The 25,434-nt window shown below is 45.5% G+C and overlaps 3 protein-coding genes across 15 annotated transcripts; all 3 read left to right on the plus strand.

Annotated features, from left to right (window-relative positions):
- Positions 1 to 585: 585 nt before the first annotated feature.
- On the plus strand, positions 586 to 2,318 carry LOC120645913 (cinnamoyl-CoA reductase 1-like). The gene is made up of 5 exons (XM_039922629.1): positions 586 to 798; positions 897 to 1,051; positions 1,156 to 1,338; positions 1,432 to 1,784; positions 1,903 to 2,318. Exons 1-5 carry the CDS (start codon positions 648 to 650, stop codon positions 2,075 to 2,077), a joined length of 1,017 nt encoding a protein of 338 aa, XP_039778563.1. The 5' UTR covers positions 586 to 647; the 3' UTR covers positions 2,078 to 2,318.
- An 8,825-nt stretch (positions 2,319 to 11,143) lies between these two features.
- Positions 11,144 to 12,841, plus strand: LOC120645933 (protein disulfide-isomerase 2-3-like). 11 transcript variants are annotated; one of them, XM_039922657.1, is made up of 7 exons: positions 11,144 to 11,622; positions 11,807 to 11,890; positions 12,119 to 12,215; positions 12,330 to 12,350; positions 12,386 to 12,419; positions 12,507 to 12,566; positions 12,666 to 12,841. In XM_039922657.1, the coding sequence occupies exons 1-7, from the start codon at positions 11,296 to 11,298 to the stop codon at positions 12,685 to 12,687; spliced, it is 645 nt and encodes a 214-aa protein (XP_039778591.1). In that variant the 5' UTR covers positions 11,144 to 11,295; the 3' UTR covers positions 12,688 to 12,841. The 11 variants fall into 11 exon arrangements, 8 of the variants coding, with proteins under 8 accessions (XP_039778591.1, XP_039778585.1, XP_039778605.1 ...); XM_039922651.1 differs by having other exon boundaries at positions 12,330 to 12,419; XM_039922671.1 differs by lacking the exon at positions 12,507 to 12,566.
- A 4,846-nt stretch (positions 12,842 to 17,687) lies between these two features.
- LOC120645987 (translation initiation factor eIF-2B subunit epsilon-like) lies at positions 17,688 to 24,928 on the plus strand. Of its 3 annotated transcripts, none has more exons than XM_039922695.1 (15): positions 17,688 to 17,949; positions 18,029 to 18,268; positions 18,535 to 18,849; positions 18,970 to 19,077; positions 19,173 to 19,365; positions 20,389 to 20,651; positions 20,767 to 20,896; positions 21,010 to 21,083; positions 21,229 to 21,465; positions 21,542 to 21,618; positions 22,159 to 22,250; positions 23,036 to 23,118; positions 23,756 to 23,827; positions 23,973 to 24,098; positions 24,543 to 24,928. In XM_039922695.1, the coding sequence occupies exons 1-15, from the start codon at positions 17,803 to 17,805 to the stop codon at positions 24,573 to 24,575; spliced, it is 2,190 nt and encodes a 729-aa protein (XP_039778629.1). In that variant the 5' UTR covers positions 17,688 to 17,802; the 3' UTR covers positions 24,576 to 24,928. The 3 variants fall into 3 exon arrangements, with proteins under 3 accessions (XP_039778629.1, XP_039778623.1, XP_039778636.1); XM_039922689.1 differs by having other exon boundaries at positions 24,559 to 24,928; XM_039922702.1 differs by lacking the exon at positions 17,688 to 17,949 and having other exon boundaries at positions 18,132 to 18,273; positions 24,559 to 24,928.
- The last annotated feature ends 506 nt before the right edge of the window (positions 24,929 to 25,434 follow it).

The raw sequence follows: 25,434 nt of genomic DNA on the forward strand, positions 1-25,434 counted from the left end.
TGTGTTGTAAATATATGAGTTGTACCGTGTAAGCTAAAAAAAATACTACAGGAGGAGAATTATATGAAAATTGCTTGAGGACAATACATTGTGGTCGCGCTTAGGTGATCGCCAACCGCTAAGCAAAGAGGTAAGTGTCATAAATGAAAAAAAACTAGAGCTTGGATTGCATTTGATTCAATTCAATGTTTCGGCATTTATATTATGTCCTTTTTTGTTACTCTTGAAGACATTTATTTGGCGCCAAGCTCCACGACTGCCATTCGTGTGCTCATGGCCGCCAAATTCTGCAATTGTCGTGCCGCTTTCGAAATACAGAAATATACCACCGGTTTTGGACTCCACGACGTGCCAAAGTTGCCTTTCGTGTTTCCGTCTCGAGGTTACGTAAAATCAGGGCGCTCCCGTGCGGGTGTTACGCCCACGATTTTGCCAAAACCCACCGGCGGCGCGCCCTCCCCCCGCCGCTGAATAAGCACGCTGTCGGCGCCATGCTACGTCTCGAGGCAGCACGCAGCTCTAGCGATCCGTCCCCCTGCCCCTATAAATATACGGGGCACCATTCCATACACGGCGAGGTCAGCTCGATCAGACACTCATTCCACTAGCAAGCTTACTAGCTTAGCATCGATAGCCCACAGAGCCACATGTCGTCGTCGTCGTCCTATTCCAAGGCCAGCAATGGTGGTGAGCCGCAGCTGGTCTGCGTCACCGGAGCAGGCGGCTTCATCGGGTCGTGGGTCGTGAAGGAGCTCCTCCTGCGCGGGTACCGTGTCAGGGGAACTGCAAGGGACCCTGGTGAGTGAAGTCTTCAATTTCTAGCTACGTAGTTTCTACCATTACAAATTTATAATAACGCTACTCATTTCTGTCCCTGAACGTTTGCATCTACACAGCTGACAGCAAGAACGCGCACTTGCTTGCGCTGGAGGGGGCCAGGGAGAGGCTCACCCTCTGCCGCGCCGACGTCCTGGACTACGACTCACTCCGTGCGGCGTTCACCGGCTGCCATGGCGTCCTCCACGTCGCCTCCCCGGTGTCCAACAACCCTGTTAGTTTTTCTGTTCTCACTAACCCTCTACTACTACTAGCTACAGCAGCGCATCGATCGTTCACGCCCGTGTATGCTTACGTATACGGTCTGATGACTTGCAGGAGCTCGTGACGGTGGCCGTGGATGGCACCAGGAACGCGATCAACGCCGCGGCGGACGAGGGTGTTCGCCGCGTGGTCTTCACCTCCTCGTACGGTGCCGTGCACATGGACCCCAACCGGAGCCCCGACGCCGTCCTCGACGAGACCTGCTGGAGCGACTACGAATTCTGCGAGCAGACAAACGTACCTCTCTCCTTCCTCTGATTTGTGTCTCATCCATCGTTTCAGTCTGAGATCTTATTCATCGTCCGTACTCGTGGCGAAATCAACGCGCAGAACCTGTACTGCTGCGCCAAGATGATGGCGGAGATCACGGCGATGGAGACGGCGGCGGCGCGCGGGCTGCCGCTGGCGGTGGTGGTGCCGAGCGTCACGACGGGCCCGCAGCTGCAGCAGGCGCTCAACTTCAGCAGCAACCACGTGGCGCGCTACCTCATGGGCACCAAGAGGACCTACCCCAACGCCGTCGCCGCCTACGTCGACGTCCGCGACGTCGCGCGCGCGCACGTCCTGGCCTACGAGCGCCCCGACGCGCGCGGCCGCTACCTCTGCATCGGCACCGTGCTCCACCGCGCCCAGCTCATCGCCGTGCTCAGGGAGCTCTTCCCGCAGTACCCCGTCACGGTCAAGTATAAGCTTCGATTCTGTGATGTTGCCAGGCAATCGATCCGTGGCGTGCTAGCTGCGTGCCAGCGTGGATGCGTTGTCGCTGACTTGTGAAAATCTCGTACGTGTGTTGGTGTATAGGTGTGAAGACGACGGCAAGCCGATGGCGAAGCCGTACAAGTTTTCCAACCAGAGGGCCAGGGAGTTGGGCTTGGAGTTCACTCCGTTGAAGAAAAGTTTGTACGAGGCTGTGGTGTGCATGCAGCAGAAGGGGCACCTTCCAGTCATCAGCCAGCAGCAGCGCTCGTACTTGTAAACCAAGGCATGCGCGCGCTGAGTTTGCCACTAATTAAAATAAAACAGCGCAAACAGAAACAAAAAGGGAAGCAAAGAGAGGTCATATGAGGACTTTGGAGGTGTAGTATGCCATTTCCCCCATTTCTACCAGTGTAGTTACCTTTAAAAAAAATTACGAGTGTATATTATTAAGCATATCTTTTCATATCATATTACATGTAAAACTGTTATTGTGACGAATAACACTTGTTGAGTACGCATTCGATGATCCAACACAAATCTCATTTGCACAAGGCATCAATGCATGCCAAACTTGAAAATAGGCCGGAGTATATTTCAAGTTCGGCCTCCGCTGCAACCGGAATCCTAACTATCTTTCTAAAGAAAGTTACTCTTTTCATCTTCCAAAATTTGAGATTCGTGGAAACCAGTTAAACGGCTGCGATGAGAACTCCACGCATGCACCGTCAGGGCGCAGCAAGCTGGCGGAACCGCACCATCGAGTGCTTCGCTGGTTGCCGCCCTTTTGTCAGTACACATGTCAATAGCTGAGTGGAGAAGGTGGAAAGGAATCTAATATGAGTTCTAGATTTCTAAATACAATTTCTCTCAAACCATTAAGTTTTTCTTAGATCCGTTTGCATAATATCACTGTTTGGAATTAATGGTACAAAATAAGATCCAATATAAATATTTTTTATTTTTTCTAAAAATTTCAACAAATGAAATATGGTAATTCAACATTTTTAATGCACTACTTCAACATTTCTAAAAAGTCATTTCAACAATTAAAATATCAAATGTTGAAATAGTTTTTGTAAATGTTGAATCTTTTTTGTGGATTGTTGAATTAAGTTTCATATATTGTTGAGTGAATATTTGAAAATAGTAGAAGAAAAATAACATGTACTTGGGAATGATGCCTTTCTGCTCCTGAGCCATGATGCTAATTCCTTTTTGTATAATATGGAGAAATTCCTCAGCTACGTGGGCCGAAAAAAGAAGGAAACGATGGGCATGGCTCTCAGGTGGGCGAGCTGTTATATGGGCCTTAATGGGCTGTGCGATCTGAAAACTTTCTACCTTCCACAAGTTATATAGGAGCGTTTTTTTTTATTTTTGTATTTTTTCAAAAAAAAATTTACAGAAATATATTTTTTGTTTCAGGTTTTACAGTTCTGTACCCCTACCGCCCGGCAGGGAGGCGGTAGGGACCTATATGTAAATAAAAATAAATTTATTTTGCGCAGAGGTCCTTGGAGGGATCCTGCTGCCCCCCCTGCCGGGCGGCAGGCCCCCTGCCGCCCCACCAGTTGGCGGCAGGGGGGCGGCAGGCTCCCTCCTCAAATCTAAAACTCCGCCCCTTCCCTCTGCGCCCTCGTTTTCTGCCCACGAGATCCAGAGATGGGAGAGGGAGAGAGAGGAGGGGTGAGGGAGGTAAAAAAACCTGCGAAGCCCTGCAGAATTTTGGATCCGAACCGCAGGTAACCAATATTTCTCAACTATTATAGACTTGTTTCTAAAATAATTATGAATTAGAATAGATTTAGTTTTTGGATATTGAAAACTAGAATAGTAAACTTAGAATGACAGTACCTTATTAAGGCAATGGCTGCCTCCAATTCTGTTGGATTTTCATGGACCGAAGAAAAATCTAGTATATTTCTTGACATCATGACACATCTTGTAATCAGTAAGAAGTTGGATCCATTAGCGGATGGTACGATAGAGATGGTGTTGCCCAAATTAGTTGAGTTTAAAGATTTGACATTGTTTCGAGGTATTACAATGCAAGATTTAAAGAAACACCTGCTAGAACGTCGGAAGATATACATGAGGGTATGTGAACTAGCGAATCATCCTTATGTTATTGGATTCTTACAAACTAATTGTAAGATATGGATGCGGCCAGAAGTGTATGAGATGCACATTAAGGTAACTCTTATTTAGTTCTAATCACGTCCGTTATTTGTAATCCATATTTACGAAATAGTAAAATTATTATGTAATTATATGCTAGGATTACCACGAGGACACGGAGTTGATTAACAAATCGATACCAAATTTCCGTAAATTGGTATGTATCTTTGGTGGACTTATGCCGCAAACTAGACGAAGGAGGTGGATAAGATCTTCGGGTGATAGTACTTGGCCTGCGCAAGAACAGATGCCCGGAGGTTCGTCGAGTCATGATGCAACACCTCAACCACCAACTTGTGTTAACTGGGATGACGACATAGATGACTTCATGCCCCCGAAACCATGGCCTCCAACACATGATGTTCCTCCCCCTTTACATGAACCTAGAATCAGAAAAGAGACAAAGGGAAAGACAAGAGGTTCATCAAGTCATGTTGCACCACCTGCAGCACAAACTTGTGTTAACTGGGATGACGACATGGATGACTTCATACCCCCCAAACCATGGCCTTCAACACATGATGTTCCTCCCCCTTACATGAACGTAAATCCAAAAAAGAGAGAAAGGGAAAGGCAAGAGGTTCGTCGAGCCATACTACACCACCTGCAGCACCACCATCTGTCAACTGGGATGACGACCTAGATGATTTCATGTCATGATCTATAACATATGATGTTCATCGGTTTAAGATGTATGCGCATTTAGTATTGTTAATGTTGTATTATACTTGTATGTATGTCTCGTACATAACTTTGCATTCACTGGACATGTACATAATGTCGAGTTTGAATCGTACTTAGTCGTAATGGAGCATCGAAGTATAAACATACCATCTATTGTATGTAATGAAAAATACGAGAGTGATAAGAGGCGAACGTTGAAGTGTATAAATAAGCGGTCCACAGCTATCTCATTACAAATAAACATCAGAGATACAAACATCAGATACAAACATCATAATACAACGATAATGAAACACACATCACACATGCAGTGGCATGGCAGAACCCGTTGCAAACTACGGTAAACAGATTCCGGACTAACCTAACATGCCTTAGGTAATTTAAAAAAAACAAAACAAACACAACGATGCAGCATGTCACTAGCACTAGGATAGTCCTAGTAGCCGTACCCCCACGTAGCAAACTGCGTTGAGCCTTCTCCGCAGTATCCACTCATTGCAGGTGGTGCAGGCGGTGGTGCCGGAGGCGCAGGGCCCTTCTTCTTGTGACAAGGGCAGTTGCAGTAAGGAATAGTGCATGGTTCCTCCTGTGAGCCGGCAGCATTGCTGGTATCATCAACTTCGTCGTCTTTGTTACCCTCGCTCACTTCCTCATAATGGTTTACCTTGCATTCCAGATCAAAGATCTTTATCTGGAGGTACTCGATGAACTCCTGAACAGAATCAATTGGTGCAGGATCGACCCACCTAGTAAAACCACAGTTTTCATGAGCATCGGAAGACTGCAAAACAAATTTCATGTAAGGTGTCTCATTGAAGAAAAAGAAAATGAAACAACCGAGTATTACCCATGCGTGTGGACATTTAAAGAAACGCCGACCGCCATCCATCCCGTCGGTGCACATCTGCACTAAGCAGTCCTCACCATGTCTGCATTTTGGCCACGGTTCTCTACGGTTATCGTATTGTCGAAGAGGAGTTTCATTGGTAAATTCACTCTTTTGCTGTGGCGGAAACTCAAACACCGGTTCCGGAAAGGAATTAGGTCCAAGAGGCCCCTCCCATATTATGGGGTCTCCCTTTCTTCCCCATTTTCTTTTCCCAAAACCGTAGTAATTCTTCCCGCTAGACCCACCTCCAGATATTGGGTATACAATGAGCTTTGGTGTTTGAGTGGTGCTGGGAGTTCACAAACTTCGGAGTATTTATAGGCGCACAATAGTCTGATACCTAGAGTGTGGAGTATAAATGCACCTAAAAAGCCTACATGACAACACAGTGAAGAGGCTAGATGACCTAACACTGAAAAGGCTAGATTCGATTCTCGAAATGACTACTCGATGCATCTCTGTGCATGCTGACTCACAGCACTGCATTGCTGCCGCTCGGTCGATCGCGCCTAGATGCCGCCTTCCCCACTACATGCCACAGACCTTCGCTGTAGAATGACAGGTCCGTCGTCCTCGTCAGAGAGACTGCTTTGAAGGTGAGCTGGTGTGGTTGCCGTGTTGTCACATCTTTTTGAAATGGTGGAAGGGCACTGCAATTGGGTTGTCGTCTTTTGTCACGTATGTTTGGGCAAAGAATGCGACATTTGGGAAACCCGTGATCGCCGTGCTGAGCAGTGGCAACCTGTGATCTCGTACTCGCAGTTAGATACACTATGGTTCCTTTTTTGAGCAATTCGAGCGTGTAGTCATCATCATCGTCGGCAGGATCTCGGCCGCTAACTCCTACCGCACCTAACTTGTCCTTCATTAAACCACATAACATATTACATTGAAGGTTTCCTTCGTTACAACCAAATTCGAGACAAATACATAATATACTTAGTTTCGTACACACAAATACATTGCAAGCTGTTATGTGCACAACTAGATGCGGCGAATTCTTGTAGGTGGAGCCGATCCATCCATCGGATTCCCGGAAGGTCCAGCCTCGGCAGCAGCAGTGGGTACTGAAAGCTGTGGGCACTTCTTGTAAGTGTGACCGTCCGCTCCACACAAGTTGCAACGTTTTTTCTTCTTTCCATCCTCAGACTCGTCCATTCCATTCCGGATCCGACGTGTCTGCCGTCGGCCTATGCCCCGCTTCGTAGCTGCATCAGGGATGAGCATTGGATGGGGATTTTTTTGAGTGAATGGGCATAGAATACCGATGCCGTATATCTCATGACACCAAGTCTGTGATGCGGCTTCTTTTGTGAAATATTGAGAAACATAGGACGCAGCATCTAACCCAGATACAGAACAAGCCGCGATGACATGGGAGCATGGTAAGTGATGCACCTTTGGCTTCTGACATCGGCAAAATACCCTCCCGTCAATGGTTATCAAAACTTCTTGAATTACCCTTTGTCTGCGGACACCCTGTCCGGTCCTGTCCCTGCATGATACCTCAAATCTTTGCTCCTTTGTGCCCATCGATATGACTGAGTGAAATCGAGCCTTTTCAATTTTTTTCTCCATGTACTCATTGACCCTTCTGCAAAAATGCACTCCTGGATCATTAAGTAAGGGAGCGGCTGATGCGTATCGCTCCCGAAAATACCTTATACATCCATACATGATGAACTCAACAATGCCAACAAGAGGAAATCCACGAACACGACGCATTACCATATTGTAACATTCAGCATGGTTGGTCATCTCGATCCCATAACGTCTCCCATCTGTGTCATACATAAGTGACCACCTCTCTTTAGGCGCACCATCAATCCACTATGAAAATGGCTTAGCATATCCAACTAATGAATCTGTAGAACGTCTCCTGCTGGATGATGAGGCCTGGCTCTTAAGCAATTCAGCGCTCATGTCATCAATTATACCCCACAAAGCATCAAACTTCCTCTGCTGATTCTGAGTGCACAATCGCTTAAACAAATTCATCAGATCCTTATTCTTGAACCACTCATAAAAGTTAGCAGCCATATGCCTCACACACCACCTATTGACAACATCTGGCCATATAGGAGGTGAAGATTGACTACCTTCTTGGAGCTGCCTTATAGCTGCAAGTAGACATGCATGCCTTTCACTGATAAGGCAAATATTAGGCCTTCCAGCAACAATGTGAATCTTCAGACGTTCAAGAAACCAGTACCAGCTTTCTGTGTTCTCATTCTCAACAAAGGCAAAGGCGATGGGAACTATCTGCTTGTTGCAATCAATTCTGATTGCCGTCAATATTGTTCCCTTATATTTCCCTGTCAGGAAAGTGCCGTCAATACACAGAACAGGAAGGCAGTAAATGAATGCCCTCACACATGCTCCAATGCAGAAGAAAGCTCGTAGCAGAATGCTTGGCCCCCCTGACAAGCTCGGTACAATGTATGTATCAAAAGCACTTCCAGGATTTCTGTGCACAATAGCTTCAAGCATACGAGGTAGGTTGTCATATGATGCTTCATAAGTGCCAAACCTCATCTCAAATACTTTTTGTTTAGCCCGCCAAGTCTTTGCATAGCTGATCACATACTGGAAATTCTGTTCAATGTCCCTAGTTATCAATGCAGGCTCATAATCCATTTTGTCAAGAATCACCCCATACATCTTCTTAGCCACGAAAGTTGATGTGATATTACGATGATGTCCCACAACACCTGTCAATCTACAAGTATGTGGTGTAACAATTGAACATTCCCAGTGTGTCTTGAACTTTTCCTTGTATGCATGCACTCGCCATGTACAGTCTCTATTTGCACACCTCACCTCGTATTCTTTGCTGCTAGACTTCAGTACTTTGAATTCCTTCCTCAGAGATACAGTCCAGAGCTTCACAACATCCTTCACATCCTCAATGGTACGATACTTTGCCCCTTGTATGACCTCATTCACTCTGTATTCAAACTCCGGACATCTAATATCTTGTACCACTGGATTACCAAAACCCTCTTTACGCCATTCACCTAACAGTGGGAAGCGCTCATCGTCCTCATCGTCCGATGAGTCCCCACATTGCTCTATTATTTGTGCATCCTGGTCTTCTTTCTCCATGTCCTCCACAATTTTAGGTATCCGCTCGCCTTCATCTGCTAAACCTTGTGGTTCTGGTTCTGGAGCTTGCATGTTCTCTTCTTCTTTATCCTCTTCCATCTCTTCATTGCAGTCAGATGTTGTGTGTGTTGACCCTTCACCTAAATCAGCGGTCTTCTGGTGAATCTGAATTACCATTGCGAGAGGCCACCCACTTTCAAGAGCTGCGTGCATGTAATGTTGCCATTCTTCCGTACTACTTATATGCGTCAACTCCCAGAAATCCCCATTAGCTTCTCAGGAAGTCAAGGTATGAACCGTAAGCAAATGGGTCTTTGGATTCACATTGAACATCTTGTGAAGACATTTCCGTATGGACTCAAAACTCCTCTCTAGGGGTTTATCTAGACTGCATTGTCTTCTTTCCAATGCTGATAGATTTACTCCATAGGAATCATGAGTAATTCTATATAAGTCACCGTAATGAACTTGAAATGCCACTTTGCTCGACATATCTGGCCATGCAAAGACTTCATTTTAATTAATCTAATATCTATAAATATACTATGCCTTCAATTATAACCACTAATCCGAACCCTAAGTGCTTACAATAATAAAAAATACTAATCATAAAATTAAACATACAAAAAAAATCTGAAATGACAAAGTTGAGAAATATTGGTTACATGCGGTTCGGATCCAAAATTCTGTAGGGCTTCGCCGGTTTTTTTACCTCCCTCACCCCTCCTCACTCCCTCTCCCCTCTCTGGATCTCGTGGGCAGAAAATGAGGGCGCAGAGGGAAGGGCGGAGTTTTATATTTGAGGGGGGAGCCTGCCGCCCCCCTGCCGGGCGACAGGCCCCCTGCCGCCAACTGGTGGGCGGCAGGGGGCCTGCCGCCCGGCAGGGGGGCGGCAGGCTGGCGGCAGGGGGCCTGCCGCCCGGCAGGGGGGCGGCAGGCTCCCTCCAAGGACCTCTGCGCAAAATAAATTTATTTATATTTACATATAGGTCCCTACCGCCCCCCTGCCGGGCGGTAGGCCCCCTGCCGCCCCCCTGCCGGGCGGTAGGGGTACAGAACTGTAAAACCCGAAATCAAAAATATATTTCTGTAAATTTTTTTTTGAAAAATACAAAAATAAAAAAATGCTTATATAGGAAGCCCCCCGCTGCAATTCCCTCACAGCGTGCCTGCGCCTCGAGGCTCACTCCTCCGTTCGCAGAACACTGCAGCTCCATCGTACGGCTGCGCCCTCCGGTCCGCCGCCCTAGCACGCGCATTGCTAGAGATGGCAGCGGATCGGGTTCGGTGCGGGTATCCGCGGGTTTTGGTTTTTCGGGTTTGGGGTTGGTTTTTCGCCCACGGTTTTCAAGTTCGGGTTTGGGTTTGGTTTTGGGTTCGGTTTTGGGTTTTGGTTTTCACCCGTGGATATCCAATGGATATTCGAAATAAATCATTTAGAATTAAAACTCATGTTTTATAATATGTTAATGATAACTTGTTTACTTAGACTATTAAATTTATTGAAAGTTGACTCATGAAAATATTTATTATTTGTTGCCTCTTATTTATACATGTGAATATGTGTATATTTATCCGCGGGTTTCGGGTATCCATTCGGGTTTCGGGTATCCGCGGGTTTGGTTTTGGTGATGGATTTCCACCCGAATCGGTTTCGGGTTTCGATTTCGGGTTTCGGTTTTGGGTGCACGGAGACTCCACCCGATCCGAACCCGACCCGTTGCCATCCTTACGCATTGCCCTCCACTATGGCTGGGCAAAAAAAACCAAAAACCAAAAAAACCGAACCGAAATAACCGAGTATCGAATGCCCACCCCTACCCTTCATCGCGCTCTCTGTCTCGATCACGATTCACGGCCGGCGGCCGGGACCTGACACAACGCGGCCTAGACCTGGGCATTAACCAAAAACACCGAACCGAACCGAATTGAATCTAATTGTCGTTTTTTCGGTTCGGCTTCGGTTTGCGTTTTTATAAAGTTCGGTGGTCGGGTTCGGGTTTGGTTTTGACCCTGCGCTGAACCGAAAACTCTGACAGCCCAAAATCCCAACCCAACCTACTGGAGCCCACCTTGACCCATGAAACAGGTGCAATACATGTTCACGGTCTCCAAATCTTTAAGAATCGAAACCTGGGTTATTCCCTGAGCTGTGAATGAGCCACGTCGTCGGCTATTTCCGGCCGTCGGATCGGCCAGGCGGACGACCGAGATCGTGCCTTTTCCGATTGTTTTCGAAAAACCCCTTGAACTCTAGTAAAATCAACCTGCGGTCCCACCTCCTCTCTCTGGTAATTTTGCGAAAAAACCCTTAGATGTTCTAAAAACAACCCGCAGTCCAACCACACCGAGATCCGGCACCCCTTCACCGTGCCCCTACGCCGCCGCCGCCGCCACCGCCGTCAGGTTGCGTGGACCCGGGAACCAAAGTCCTCCAACTGCTCCGCCGCACGATGCGTAACATTCGTAGGAGCGTGGGAGGCAAGACGACCTCCCGTCTAGATCTCCAACCCCACTGCGCAGCCCATCTCCGCCGCCACCGCCCTCTCTTGCTCAGTCGCCCCGGCCCCCGCGACGTCGAAAGAGTCGACAAGACGAGCCGCCTCCCCGACGACCTCCGCTGTCGCGTCATCGCCCTGATGCGCTGCCCCATCGCGACTCAGGCGCCCCCGAAGCCCTACCTCGACATGCTGCCCCACCCCATCGCCGCTGTTGTGGCTTTGGCTATCCCCAACGTGCCGCCCAAGCCAGGAGCGGCATCACCGCGCACCCCAGCCCCGGCTGAGCTTGTCCCATCCCGAATAGGCGGAGTTGGAGAGGAGTCGGCGGAGCTCGAGATCCCCCGGGACGGGACGGTGGTGGTGCTAAACGAGAGCAACTTTGATGCGGTGGTGCGCGCCATGGACTGCCTCTTCGTTGAATTCTACGCCCCCTGGTGCAGCCACTGCAATCGCCTCGCCCCGCAGGTAAAACGATCCCCTCCACGCATGTCTGCTGCCTACTCTGCACTTGCTTGCTTAGTGGTTCACTAGGGAATCGAAGGGAAGCGAGTGAGCATCTCTGAAGTAAACTTCTGCATCATCTATATTAGCATGCGGGTTACTGAATTTACTTCAGTGCATCATCTTTGTTGCCGCAATTCCTATGCAGTTGCCAGCTACAATCCACTGGAGCATGATGTCAATCTTATCATCAATGGCATCCTCCAGGTCTACGATACTGTCTACCCACCAGGTGTTTGATAGAATGCTTAATTTTGCCTAGAGCTTGATCAAGAAGCTTTACTATCCAATCAACAACAGATATCTAATGTTCAGAAACAATAGATTACTTATTGATTGACTAAGGTGTGGTTGCTAAAAGAAAAAATAATCCCACGTTGTTTCAGTATTGGCTGCAGCAAGATAATAATTTTGGACTATTGATTGGTCGTGGACTTGTGTCTAATTCTTCCATTTGCAGTGCTGCAGACTGAGAGGATGCACACATGGCCTCCAGGAGGTGCAGCTACGGCACACCCGTGGGGTGGAGGCTGACTCAAATGACATATGGAGTGTAGGTTAGCTGTTCGAGAAAATGCCCAAGCAGCTGTCGGTATAATTGTTGATTTGATGTTGTCTTACTGATTAAAAGTTTCAACTTGCATTGATATCGACTACTAATTTTGACATAGATGATTGTTCCAACAAGCTTGCAGTTGATACTGATGACAAACAATTCCATGCTTTCATTGCTTGCAGAGGATGTCAAGCACTTGCATCCAGTAAGTCAATACCTCCTCTCCCCCCTTGCTCAGAACATAAATATAAATCCAATTTGTGTATTGGATAACCTATTTGTGCTTTATTAGATCCTTTCAGGTTCAGAAATTTTATCCTACCTTTTATCCTACATGCAAGGAAATAATGTGGTGATTACTTTTATATCAATTTTATTTTGTTCTGTTGTTTATTTTATGTTACTGATTTAATATTATGAATTGTCAATTTTATTCCTTTCATTGGCGCAGGCAAATCTCATGGTTGAATTGATACAAAAGTGCTATTATGTTGATCTTCTGATTTAGTATTGTGCATTAGATAGTGTAATGTTGCAATATCCAATTATCTTATGGATGAATACATCAACATGCTGAACGGTCAGACTTGCACTTATATAAAACAGGCCTACTGTTCTACCTGTATCCGCACCGTAATTCTAGAACATGCCATGTTCACTCCAAAAATATATCAACCAAATGCAATAATGCAACAACTATGCGGTGCTTTGGCAGCTTGGCTGCTGCTCAACACGATGACATTGTGATCCAATGGAATACTTGCATAAGTCGCATGATCTATGACAAGAACCTGTCCTATAGGGTCAGTTGGATCCATGCCACTACAACTTCTTGAAATTGGATTTCATGTTGAAATCCATGCCATTGAGTGGCATGATTTTGAACATGAAACCCAATTTCACGGAGTTGTGGTGGCATGAATCAAATTTTCCAACTGACCCTTTATATATACTAGGTTCTGAATAAGTCAGCTAAATTCTCATTTTTTTTCTGAGTGCTACCGAAGTGCTATCCTCTGTGCAAATGTACAGATTTTAGTGATAGATGCTAATATTTGGTAGCTTTGCAAATATCATTTCGTGCCACATCCTATCCATATATGAATCAGCCAAAACAATTTGTGGAGATGAAAAATGAAATAAGCCTTTATGAGGTGTACAACTGAGAAATGAAATGGGCCTACTTCTTCTTCCAATCTATGTATATATATTTTGTATAGTGCAAATAAAACAAACTGAAGTGTGTACATTTTCAGGAATGATCTACAAATCCAAGTTGTGAATTACACTTCCTTATATTCAATGATTATGAATCAGTTGAGTTGGGTAGTAAATTTTTTTTTCATCCAATAATCCTGAATAGGTTGGCTTCTTATCTGAAAATGATGTATCACTACTACCAAAACTGACAGCACAAGTCTTGCATTGTATTTCTGAAATTGGCAACATTTAAGGACCTGAGCTGTCTCTTCTATCAACCATTATGTTGTGAAATCCATTTATATTGTGAAATCCATTATGTTGCTGCATCTATCAACATTATTATTAAATTTCTTAGATGTTATTTCACTATACATTACACATTTACTGAACATCCAATAAAACTTTGTAAAATAAATTACATATTCACAACAACTACGTGAGAGAGAATGAACATAGGGCAAATTGTACAAGATTATGAAACATTTCTTTCTCAATATTTCCTACCAAGTCAAACTCTATTTATCATCAAAACTATTGACAGATATGTATTATGAAGCCTCATGGTAATCACTGGCCTAGCAAACGCCAAAGCGCGGCAACGCCGCGCGTTAGTTCTAGTGTAAACCTAAACCTTATCCTCCCCACGCACCAAGAAGCCAGCACACCTTTATCAAAAAAAAGAAAAAGAAAAAAAGAAGCCAGCACACCAGCTAGCAAAGACAAGGCGGTGGCTGTGCCTCTGGCTCTCCGCCCTCTGTCCGCCCGCGAGGCCAAGCGGCATGGGTGCGCGAGGACGGGCAGCGCGGCGCCGGCAGCAAGCGTAGGTGGCGGCCGAGCCTCCGGCTCTCCGCGAGGCAAAGCGGCGCGAGGCCGAGCGGCACGGCACGCGAGGATGAGCGGTGCGGCGCCGGCAGCAAGCGCAGCGGCTCCCCCGAATGCCCCAGTCGTAACGCGCGGCTCCCCCGCAGGCCGCAGCCACGATTGGAGTGGCCCAGCGTGGAATCGAGGAATTAAGGGTGCGTTTGGTCGACGAGCGAGTTCAGGTAGAATGGAACGGTTCCATTCCAGATTGGAGGAATATAGTGGATCTATCTTTATGTTTGGTTGGAGGGATGGGATGACTCCATTTTGTGTTTGGTTGGAAGGATGAGCATCATTTGACGTTTTGTTCCGTTAGCTCCCGTTTTGTGGGCCCACATGTCATACACCGGCTTCTTCCTCCCCTGCCTGCTCTCCTCCCTGTTCCTTGAGCGCACCTGCGGCCGCAAGCTCCATACCCCACCGCGCCGCTGCCCGCTGTCGGCGCGGGCTCTCTGCGCTCGCCATGCGGCGCCGCCGCCCGCTTCTTCTGCCGCCCGTTGCTGCTGCCGCGGGCTCTGCACGCTGCCCTGCGACGCCGGTGCTCCACCTCCACGCCGAGATCCGCTCGGGCCCGCGTTCCGCCTCCGCGTCGTGCTCCACGCCGGCCCGAGCTCCGCCTCCGCGCTATGCTCTGCCTCGGCCCGAGCTCCACCCCGGCTGGAGCACGGCCTCCGCGTCATGCTCCACGCCGGCTGGAGCTCCGCCTCCGCCTCCGAGCTTGGCCGCCGGCGGAGCTCCGCCTCCACGCCGAGCGCCGCCCTTGTCTCAGGCTCGGCCGCTGCCGGAGTGCCGAGCCCCACCCGCTCCGGCTTTGCAAGGGGCGGTCGGGCAAGGGGCGGCCGCGCAGCGGGGGAGGGGCCGCCGCTGGAGTGCCGCCTGCCCGCCTCCGCGCCGAGCTCCTCCCGCTCCGGCTTCACGAGCAACGGCTGGGCGAGGGGCGGCCCGTGTAGCGGGAGGGGCCGCCGCCGGAGTGCCACCTGCCCGCCTCCGTGCCCAGCTCCGCCCACTCCGGGCATGCGGCGGCTTGGCGGGGGGCAGCCCGTGCAGCGGGTGAGGGGCTGCGCGGCCGCGAGAGCGGGCAGCGCAGATCGGCGAGGGCGACAGAGGGGGCAGCGTGGATAGCCGCGTCGATGGGAGCAGAGGGGTGTCGAGAGGGAACACGAGACGGAAGAGACGGCGTTGGAATGGAGCGAGTGCGTTCGGTCGTTATGGCCGAGCGAGACCATCCCGAATATTAAGGGAATATTCGCTAGTTGGGTTCGCTCCGTTCCCACATTCGCGAACCAAACAAAGGACGGAGCCGCTCCATCCTCATCGGCTCTCAAACCAAACACACCCTAAGAGGGGCGCGGCTGCTCGTGTAACTGGGCCGGTGGTAAAATGGAGGCGATTTCAATGGGCCTGATGAAATATACAAGTAAAAGGCGGTTTTTTCTTTTTTATATTTTTTAAAAATAAAAATTTCAAAAATATATGTCTGTTTTGAAATATTTCAAAAATACCCCCCGGTCGCCCCCCATAGGGCGACAGGCCTTAAATATTTTTTTTTTCAAATTTGCAACGATGTCTCTGGAAAAAAAGGGGGCCTGTCGCCCCCCCCACGGGCGACAGGGGGGCCTGTCGCCCCCCCTCGGGCGACCGCTGGGCCCGGCCCACGGGCGCGGCAGGGGGGCTGTCGCCCCCCCGGGCGACCGGGGCATAAGTTCCAACCCCCCTTCCCTCCTCATTTGAGCCCGAAAATTCAACCAAAAATCCAGAAAAAAAGAGAGAGGTGAGGAGAAGGGAAGCGGCGAAGCTCTGCCGGATTCAGCACTTGTGATCTGCAGGTTAGTACATTTAGTTTATATAATTTTTTATTTAAGTACTACGCATTTAAGTAGGAGTAATTTAAGTAGGGGTGAGTAATTTAATTTAATTAGTGTTATAGTAGAACCATTTAAGTAGGAGTTTAATGATACTTTAGTTTTTGAGTTACGTAGTGGTAAATTAGTTTAGAAAATTAGTACTACGCATTTATTATTACAATTGCAGTACTATTAGAGACGCATTTATAAATTAATTATGATTTAGAATAGAATTTGGCATATGCAGTATAGAATTTGAGTGTCATCACGTAGTTATGAATAATTATACGTTGTAGTTGAATTCCATACTTAGTTTTTACAGATTATTGAATAAGGTAGTGAAGTAAAGTGTATAACTCGATAAGTATTATGTGATATACAGATATGTCGAGCAAGATGCAGTTTCAAGTATTTTATGGTGACTACAATGTTGTGATATACAGATATACCGGTCTACACAGGTTAGTTTATATTTCGTATTTCGGTTTCTACATGTCATGACAAAATATACGAGCGTACGCTAACATCCACATTTTTTGCGTAGGATTCTACCCCCATGCGGGCGTCGGACCTTCTTATTCCTCCTTTCGACCAGATAACGAGACATTCACCTTAGACGACTTCGACAGCTTGAGTCCAGAAGAGCCTGCCGCGCAAGGTGACCCCGATGCCTTGGGGTATTCATAGCTAGGAGGAGCACAACTTGGGATATCTCAGCAGCAGACACCGCAGCCCCTTGCGCGTCCTGAGCGACAGGTGAGGTCTCCAGATGTTCTCACCTACTCCGAGGGTCATGTCCGTGCCCAGCAGAGGGCTAAGAGGGTCCGACGCCCTAGGGGTGGTTAGATATATCTGATGTTTGTATCTCTAATGTTTATTTGTAATGAGATAGTTGTGGACCGCTTATTTGTATCCGATGTTTATGATTGTGCTAGTTTACTTGTCATTTGTTTCTATACATACTATTGATGTGAACTTATTATGTTTGTGGGTTCCATAATGCTCGTGAAATAAAGGAAGTTCTTGCGATTTTTTCGCGTGATACTACTGAAATTGTAATACTAAACGAGTGTTCTAAAGCACCAAATCTAATTCAGCTAATCCGCTAATTAAATTTAATTGTTATATAATATCAATGGATTCATACGGAAGTTACCGGTAGATCACAAGTACGCAATTCGGCAGAGCTTCGCCGTTTTTCTTCTCCTCACCCCTCTATTTTTTCCCGAATTTTTTGGCTCAAATGACAAAATGAATGTCAGCATATGGCTGCCAGGATGTACAGTGGAGGGGCCCCTGTCGCCCCCCAACGGGCGACAGGCCCCTGTCGCCCGTTGGGGGGCGACAGACCCTCTTTTTTTTCAGGGACATCGTTGCGAATTTGAAGAAAAAAAATTATATTTAAGGCCTGCCGCCCTATGGGGGGCGGCCGGGAGTATTTTTGAAATATTTCAAAACGAACATATATTTTTGAAATTTTTATTTTTAAAAAATATAAAAAAGAAAAAAGCGCAGTAAAAGTGCCAGCAAAAAGCCCAAAAAGCAAGAGAGCCCACCATCTACAATCCAGAGTGCAGCCAGACACGCCGAGCACGGCGACGCCGACGACGCGAGCGAGCGAGCGGGCGGGCAGACCTAATAAACCTCCGAACCCTCTCCGCCGCCGCATCCGCAGCAATCATGTCGAAGAAATCCCGCAGCCGAGGCGGGGGAGGCGCCTCCGGCGACGACCATGAGGACCTCGCGCGCCCGCCTCCCCTGCAGGCTGTCCTCCTCGCCGACAGCTTCACGCTCAAATTCCGCCCCATCACCCTCGAGCGCCCCAAGGTACTACCGGCCTCCCGAATCCTGCATCAAGACCACCTCGAGACCCCATACGAGCTCTGCTGCTGCTTCCTCTTCGCAGGTGTTGCTGCCGCTGGTGCACATGCCGATGATCGAGTACACGCTCACATGGCTGGAGTCGGCGGGGGTGGACGAGGCCTTCGTCTTCTGCTGCGCGCACTCCCACCAGGTCAAGGAATACCTGGACAAGTCCGGGTGGGCCGGGAAGGCTGGCGCCGGGAGCATGTCCGTCACGGCCGTCGAGTCGCACGACGCCATTAGCGCGGGCGACGCGCTCCGCGTCATCTACGAACGCGGCGTGGTGAGGTTTATTCTGCTTCCTGACTGCGGATTTTCAAGGCTTTTTAGTGTTCGGCGTGATTGTGGATTTTAATTTCAGTGTAAAAAACTTCAGACTAGTCCTGCTCAACTTAGGAAGCCTAGCACTAAACTATGTGTGATTACATTGCAATGGTTATGTAGTAATACTATGTGGATTTCGTGAGACTCAGTGCACTACCATGCTTATGATTTCATTTAACTCCCTTGCAGTTTCAGTTGTTTCATCAACCCATACTTTTATTGTAGATACATGGAGATTTCGTTCTCATCAGTGGTGATACAATCAGCAATATGAGCTTGAAGGATGCTCTCCAGGAACATATGGACAGGAAGAAAAAGGACCCACTTGCTGTTATGACTATGATCTTAAAGCATTCGAAACCTTCTATCCTGACACACCAAACACGTCTGGGTAATGATGAAATTGTCATGGCGATAGATCCTGAGACAAAGGAATTACTTTATTACGAGGACAGGGCAGATACCTCTCACTTGTATGTTACAATTGATAAGGATATACTGACCAATAATTCTACCCTCCAGCTTCATAATGACATGGAGGTTTGCTTTGAAACTGAATTCAATAGTTATATTGTTTTTTCTTTATCTGTTTCTGCTAATATTGTTGGCCTATGCATATCTTGTTTCTTATTTTGATCATCTTCACTTCTTACCTGGCAGGACTGCTATATTGATATCTGCTCTCCAGAAGTACTAAGTCTTTTCACTGATAACTTTGATTATCAACATCTTCGGCGCCATTTCGTGAAGGGGTTATTAGTTGATGATGTAAGTTGATTCGCTACTATTCGGGCACAGTGAGAAAAGGGACAAATACTGTTTGTTTCTTTTACAACAAACTAATGACAGACCAATTCTTTCAGATTATGGGGTACAAACTTTATACTCATGAATTACGCTCTGGATATGCTGCAAGGATTGATAATTTCAGGAGCTATGATACAGTGAGCAAAGATGTAATTCAAAGGTGGACATACCCTATGGTGCCCGATGTAATATCCAATCGTGATTGCTCAGAAAGTAGACTTCATAGGCAGGGAATATACAAGGCATCAGGTATGTGGTGCTTAATTTTTTACAATAGGTTTATTTCTAGGTGTTTTCTTTATAGGCTACAGTTTCTTTGTTCATGCTTCCTGAAAAGCAAGATATCTAAAAAACCCTGAAATTTTTTCCTTCGTTATCGATTTTTTATTTTCCATCTTTCAAGTAATTACTGGCTTACTTCAACATATTTAATAATCTAAATGTTTAGTTTGATATCTGGCCTTGAGAAAAGTTTATCCATTGAGACATTTTACTAAGCAATTACAGAATAGGTCAAAGTAGTTTACGTGTACCTCCTTGGAAACTGTAAAAAGTTTGCTTCTTGGTACATATTTTTGTTGTCCAACTGTCCACTGTATATTTTCTTAGTGTAGGCAGAATGCACGCTAATTCTTTTTAGATGAGTCATTTAGCAATGATAAATAGAGATATGGGTGCACTGTACGAACAGCCTCCTAGCTGAGTTGGTTAGGGGTCTCAGTAGCACCTCCTCAGGTCCTGGGTTCGACTCCCCGTGGGAGCGAATTTCGGGCTGGGGTTAAAAAAACCCCCTTGCCGGTCCCGTGTGCCAAAGCACTGGTAAAGAAGCGGCCCAGGTCGGCCTGAGGACCGTGTATGGCCCAGGTAGGTAGTCTCACGGGTAACGCCTCCCAGTGTCAGGACGGGACCAGGGTTCGGGGGTTTTCTCGGCCTGTGTGAGAAGGTCTTCTTCTTAAATGTAATGCCGCGGGGGCAGCTTGCCCCCCGCAGGTCGAGTTTTTTTTTATATGGGTGCACTGTTCAATGTCTTGTAAGCTGAGCTAATAGAGATATAGCTAGCTTTAAAAAGGATTTTGCATTCTGTTGTTAAAATGTATTCTATGTTTTATTAGCAATCTTTTTGCCTATATTTTGGGCTACCTCCCATGCTTCCAGTCATGGCGAGCCCCCAATTTTTTATACATTCAAAAAAGGAATTTATTCCTGCTATTCTTCTGGTAATTAATTTCAGTATTCTATGTACATCTTAACTGTGCATGTTTTTTTTAACAGATGTAACATTGTCACATTCTGCACAAATTGGTGCAAGTTCTGTTGTTGGCAGTGCGACAAGCATTGGAGACCACTGCAAAGTATTAAATTCAGTTATTGGGGAGGGCTGCAAGATTGGGAAAAATGTTTTGATTAACGGCTCATATGTATGGGACAATGTCATAATTGAAGATGGATGCAAAGTTAGCAACTCCTTAGTCTGTGATGGTGTCCATTTAAAAGCAGGTGCTATTGTTGAACCTGGTTGCGTATTGTCATTTAATGTAAGTTGCTATAGTATTGACATTACCATTCCAGATGCTTTCCTCCAGTGACAAGATGCAATCCTGTATTCCTGCTATGTTGAGTGCGTCCTGAACTTGTTTTTGTATCATTCAGGTTGAAGTTGGAAAGAATGTTGTCGTTCCTGCTCACTCAAAAGTTTCATTACTTCCTCAGCCTTCAAATGAAGATAGTGATGAAGAACTTGAGTATGCTGACACCAACTCTGGAGTTACAGAGAGTACACGTTAGTCTGCAGACCCTAAAACTGTATTTGCTATTCATGTTAGACTATTCATTTTTTTTTCTTGGACCTTAACCTACATGTTCTACTTGGTGTACTGGGTTTCTTCTTTGCAGCCTTTTCCAGCATGAGGAGTAATGGCGACCAAGCAACTGTTCCTTCTGAAGAAGATGAGTCTGGAACATCCAAGGTATCCCTATATCCTTATCTGGCTCAGTGATTTAGTTTTGAACATTCATGAAATTAAGGTGTTGATCGTAGGGAACTATCTAGGTCAATGTTTTGCCATGATCTTTATAATCACTTGGGTTGTTTTTCATGACATCGTCAACTAGATTGGGACCTGTGGTGTTGTTGGTTACATATGGACAAGTGGCGATACTGGGATCCTAGAAGAATGGAGACAATCAATTGCCCCGATACCTAAAGAAAAACTTGAAGAGTTGCAGCATGCTGTGTCTGAAGATGATGGGTCAGAAGATGAATCCAACAATCCGACTCTACCAGATAAAGATGATTCTTCAGACATTGCGGTTGAGGATGATGATCCTTTTTCTAAGTTTGAGAAAGAGGTTAGTTATGAATACATGATTATGAAATATATACTTTTCTTGTTTCCCATTTTACTGAGTATTTTGCCCTGTTTAGGTGGAAGAGACATTCCAACGAGCTCTGGGTGGTGGTGTTAATCGAGATAATTTGATACTAGAGATTAATGGACTCAGGTGCAAGCTCTTTTCTCTCCTACCAGACACATGTAAAAACTGTCATATGCTAATGACCTATCTGGATAGGTGGCATTAGAAGTCTGGTTTGAACTTAGTATAATGTATGCCTTGAACAATCTTCCCTGTCCAGGCCCTAAGTATTGAAAATTATATGAACATGGCCAAGAAATCCCTTCAATATGCTTTGTCCTGGTAGTTAATTTAGCTTGCTGGCAATCTAAGAAGAGTAAAAGGGGCTTTGATAGCAGAAACTAATTTAGTTTATTTGAAACTGACAATGGTAGATTAACAATCTGTAGCCCACCTGTGAGCTTGCTCTTGCTGCCTTTAAAATTTTAAGCTCCACTTTATTGGGAATGAACTAGTTTTATTTATGGCGTACAGGTTCTCTTTAATTTCATTTCAGATGACTTTACTATTATTCTGTAATGGTTACATACTTACATTGGTAGATGCAGTTTTCCCATCCAAATCTTTTGCAATTTTCGTTAATTGACGATTAACGGTATGTTGCGTTGATACCATGCTTATTTTCAGGTTGGCTTATAGCCTTCAACATGCAGATTGTGCTGGAGCAGTGTTCTATTCTGTCATGAAGAGTGCATTAGTGGCTGCACAATCTACTAACGGTAAGCTTTTTATAGATGTTAGGAATATTATGAATCCATGTTGAGTGTAAAGTTGGGAATGGTGTGAATCTAGGAGAATATGTCCAGCTTACAAAAGATATTCTCCTCTTATCCACCGCGAAATCTTCGTAGGAAAATTATGTATTATTCGGGTACTTTGATTACCAAGCAGAAGCCAATTTGTTTCGGTTCTCACACTTATTCTTATGGCATTCGGAGCTGGCTGTGCTTCATGCACACATTAATGGCAACAAATCACAACATATATCCTATCTGTCCTCTTTCATGCATATACAAGTGTGCAACACCACTCACAAGTGCACAGATTGTAACTTGGTTCCTCATGACCTAAACCAACTAAACTCCATAAGTAATCCCACCCAGGACTCCAGATTACGGGTCCATATTTGCATGATCCATGTCAAACTTTTTAGTTCTCTGAGGCATGTTCCTTGTCCAGTGCAGCCCATTTTGCAAACTTGCACTATTAGGTCATCCATGTTATGTTATTACTTTCTCTGTTGAATTGAAGCTGAGCTCAAAGTGCTCTGTTGGGTGAAGAATCCAATCTTTTATACTTTTAGCTACCCTATTCCTAGTATTTTTTTCCTTCATACCTGTTTTTTATTCAGTCAATATCCACTCACTAGAATACTTTAATGGTTCTATTCAATGAAATTTCTGTTGTGGTCTTATATATGTTTTTCTTTGTGTTATAGTACTTTAGATATCTGATGGTGATTATCCAAAGCTCACTTTTCGCTGCTTTTCCACTCCTTTTTCAGATACTCTTCTAAAGACAACAGCCGAAGCACTTGGCAAATGGAAGGATCTTCTGCGTAATTATACTAAAACAATTGATGAAGAGGTATGATCCATTTTATTATTGACTAAATACCTTGAACTATAATTGAGTAAGATTTACTGAACATTTTCTGCACTGTTATGCTGAAAGACTAACACTATTAGTAATTTAATGATGTTTTTATTAACATGGTAGTAATAAGCTCATGCAATATTTCTGTTCATTCTTTGAGATTGTCATAGACCATGAAAAATAACTCCACTATCATCTTTTCCAATTATTCTGCCTTGCATTGCTGCTAGAGTTGCCTGGCTCACGTCTCTAGTGGCACATGGATTTTTAATTATGTATGCAGTTCTTAGCTTTAATATAGTTGATACATGAACTTAGAGGACTAGAGTCAATGCAGGCTCTCTTAATCATCCATTTGAACAACTCACATCTTTGATCTGACCATGTGCCCCTGCTTGATCTGTGACCTTTGTTGATTTGCATAGTCTGTGTCTCGGTCATTGTCATTAGGATCCCCAACTGTGACGTTGCATGTTGACTTTTGGAAAGGCCTCTTCTGCGATTGTAAAATTCCATGGGCCTGTTTAAGAAATTCCTGTCTAATTTAATGTGTAACTTATTGGGGGTATGTTTCTTCTTTTGATTCTTGGCATGGGCTAAATGTTTCGTTTCTTGTGTACTGCTATAGATGGAGATACTATTGAAGTTTGAGGAAATGTGTCAAGAGACCACAAAAGAATTTTCTCCACTGTTTTCAGAGGTAACACCTATTTCACTGCAGGCCGGTTCCTTAACATTTTCATACACCATGAATAGAAATCCTTTTGTTTAGAGTGCTGAGCAAACACTGTACTTGAATCTTGTAATTATTTTTAATTCTTTTTATAATCTGCTATTGAACACAGATCTTGCCAATTCTCTATGATAAGGATGTGGTAAGTGAAGATGCAATTATGAGATGGGCGGAAGAGAAAGAACATGCTGATGAGTCTGATAAGGTCTTTGTTAAACAGTCAGAGGCTTTTATACAGGTATATATATGCCCTGCACTTAAGTTGGTTCTCTCCCTTAAAGCACATGATTTCACAGAACCGGCTGAATCTCAGATATTCACTTATAGTCTCTTTTGATCAGTGCCTTAGTTATTTATCACTTGTTGCACAACCTCAGTCCTAGGAACAGTTATACTGTCACTCTAGAATGATTTCACCTGACCATGGGCGTGCAATTGATCCAAATTATTCTTGTGTTTATGGAATCATCTGGCCTTGGTGGCATTAGTAATTTCTCTGCTGAACATGTATGTGTTGCTGATTTAGTTTTAGCTCAAGTTCATGGAATCATCTAACTTGGTGTTAGTGTCACGCATATTTTTGTATGTTGGGTTTGTCTTCCTTGGTTCAGACTTCACCAAAATCCAAACATGTAAATGTGTTGTCGTGATCACCTTGACGTAACTGATTTTCCGCAAGTTGTTGTTACTCTACTCAGTGGCTCAAGGAAGCTGAAGAGGAGGACGATGAAGAGGAATAACCCTGGAGATAGTACACATGGTGAATGCAGAATCCGATTTGAGTGGTCACCCGGTGAGTTCGCAACCGGCAAGTTTTGGAACATGTAATTGTTTGTACATCAACACAACACAATTTTGTTTGTACCGACCGGAGAAGAGGAGGAACAATTTGCGTATGAGGCATGGATCAAAATGATTCCAGTGTCGATGACCTACTAGAATTGTATCATCTTTGCTTGGTCGATGTTTTGGTGAAGTTTTCTGACATATTTGTTTAACTGTCTATCATCTGTTTCTTTGCACCCAGCCAGCACTCGCACAAATCTTTAATAAAAGCTTGGTTTGATATGGCTCCTTTTCTCCTCTTTCTGCTTGCAAATGTAGTGGGGAAGAAAGCAATGGAGGCTTCTTGCCCAAAAGGCCCCAGTGGATCATGTGGGTTGCGTAGATCCGGCACTAATCTTACCTCAAAAGGGGCACAGTTTGCCTAAAGTACGTCCTTTTCCCCTCGAAACCTTTCATGTTTTCCCCCTAGACTAGATCCCTGATAGCCGTTCTCTGCTTTGTGAAACAACCGAACGATGGGCAGCAAAATCAAAGGCCGATACAAAGAGTAAAAAAAAACAGAAGGGCCTTGGGGCCAAAAGAGGAAAAGCTGGTAAGGAACGCCAGGGGTTGCTCTACAGGACTAAGCAATCTTCGTGCCTTGGCTGGCCCCCCATGCTCGTTCTTCAGCATGTGCCTGATTTAATCTATTATTAGTTCTTTCATACGTATTCCTTTTCTTCAATGTGTATATGTTGTGAGCATCATAGTATGCATTGTTTAATGTTTCAGATGATTTTTATTTGACC

Source organism: Panicum virgatum, chromosome 1K (assembly GCF_016808335.1).
Source record: "Panicum virgatum strain AP13 chromosome 1K, P.virgatum_v5, whole genome shotgun sequence".
Classification (NCBI taxonomy): Eukaryota; Viridiplantae; Streptophyta; class Magnoliopsida; order Poales; family Poaceae; genus Panicum; species Panicum virgatum.

What these genes read in the sequence shown, in the direction of transcription:
- LOC120645913 (XM_039922629.1), top strand. Translation starts at nt 648, where the DNA reads ATGTCGTCGTCGTCGTCCTATTCCAAGGCCAGCAATGGTGGTGAGCCG. An exon ending in CCCCGGTGTCCAACAACCCT is followed by an intron (nt 1,052 to 1,155) that starts GTTAGTTTTTCT and finishes GATGACTTGCAG; the next exon opens with GAGCTCGTGACGGTGGCCGT. An exon ending in AATTCTGCGAGCAGACAAAC is followed by an intron (nt 1,339 to 1,431) that starts GTACCTCTCTCC and finishes ATCAACGCGCAG; the next exon opens with AACCTGTACTGCTGCGCCAA.
- LOC120645933 (XM_039922641.1), top strand. Translation starts at nt 11,296, where the DNA reads ATGCGCTGCCCCATCGCGACTCAGGCGCCCCCGAAGCCCTACCTCGAC. An exon ending in CGATACTGTCTACCCACCAG is followed by an intron (nt 11,891 to 12,118) that starts GTGTTTGATAGA and finishes TTCCATTTGCAG; the next exon opens with TGCTGCAGACTGAGAGGATG. An exon ending in AAATGACATATGGAGTGTAG is followed by an intron (nt 12,216 to 12,329) that starts GTTAGCTGTTCG and finishes ATTTTGACATAG; the next exon opens with ATGATTGTTCCAACAAGCTT.
- LOC120645987 (XM_039922689.1), top strand. Translation starts at nt 17,803, where the DNA reads ATGTCGAAGAAATCCCGCAGCCGAGGCGGGGGAGGCGCCTCCGGCGAC. An exon ending in GTTGCGTATTGTCATTTAAT is followed by an intron (nt 20,652 to 20,766) that starts GTAAGTTGCTAT and finishes TGTATCATTCAG; the next exon opens with GTTGAAGTTGGAAAGAATGT. An exon ending in TGGAGTTACAGAGAGTACAC is followed by an intron (nt 20,897 to 21,009) that starts GTTAGTCTGCAG and finishes TCTTCTTTGCAG; the next exon opens with CCTTTTCCAGCATGAGGAGT.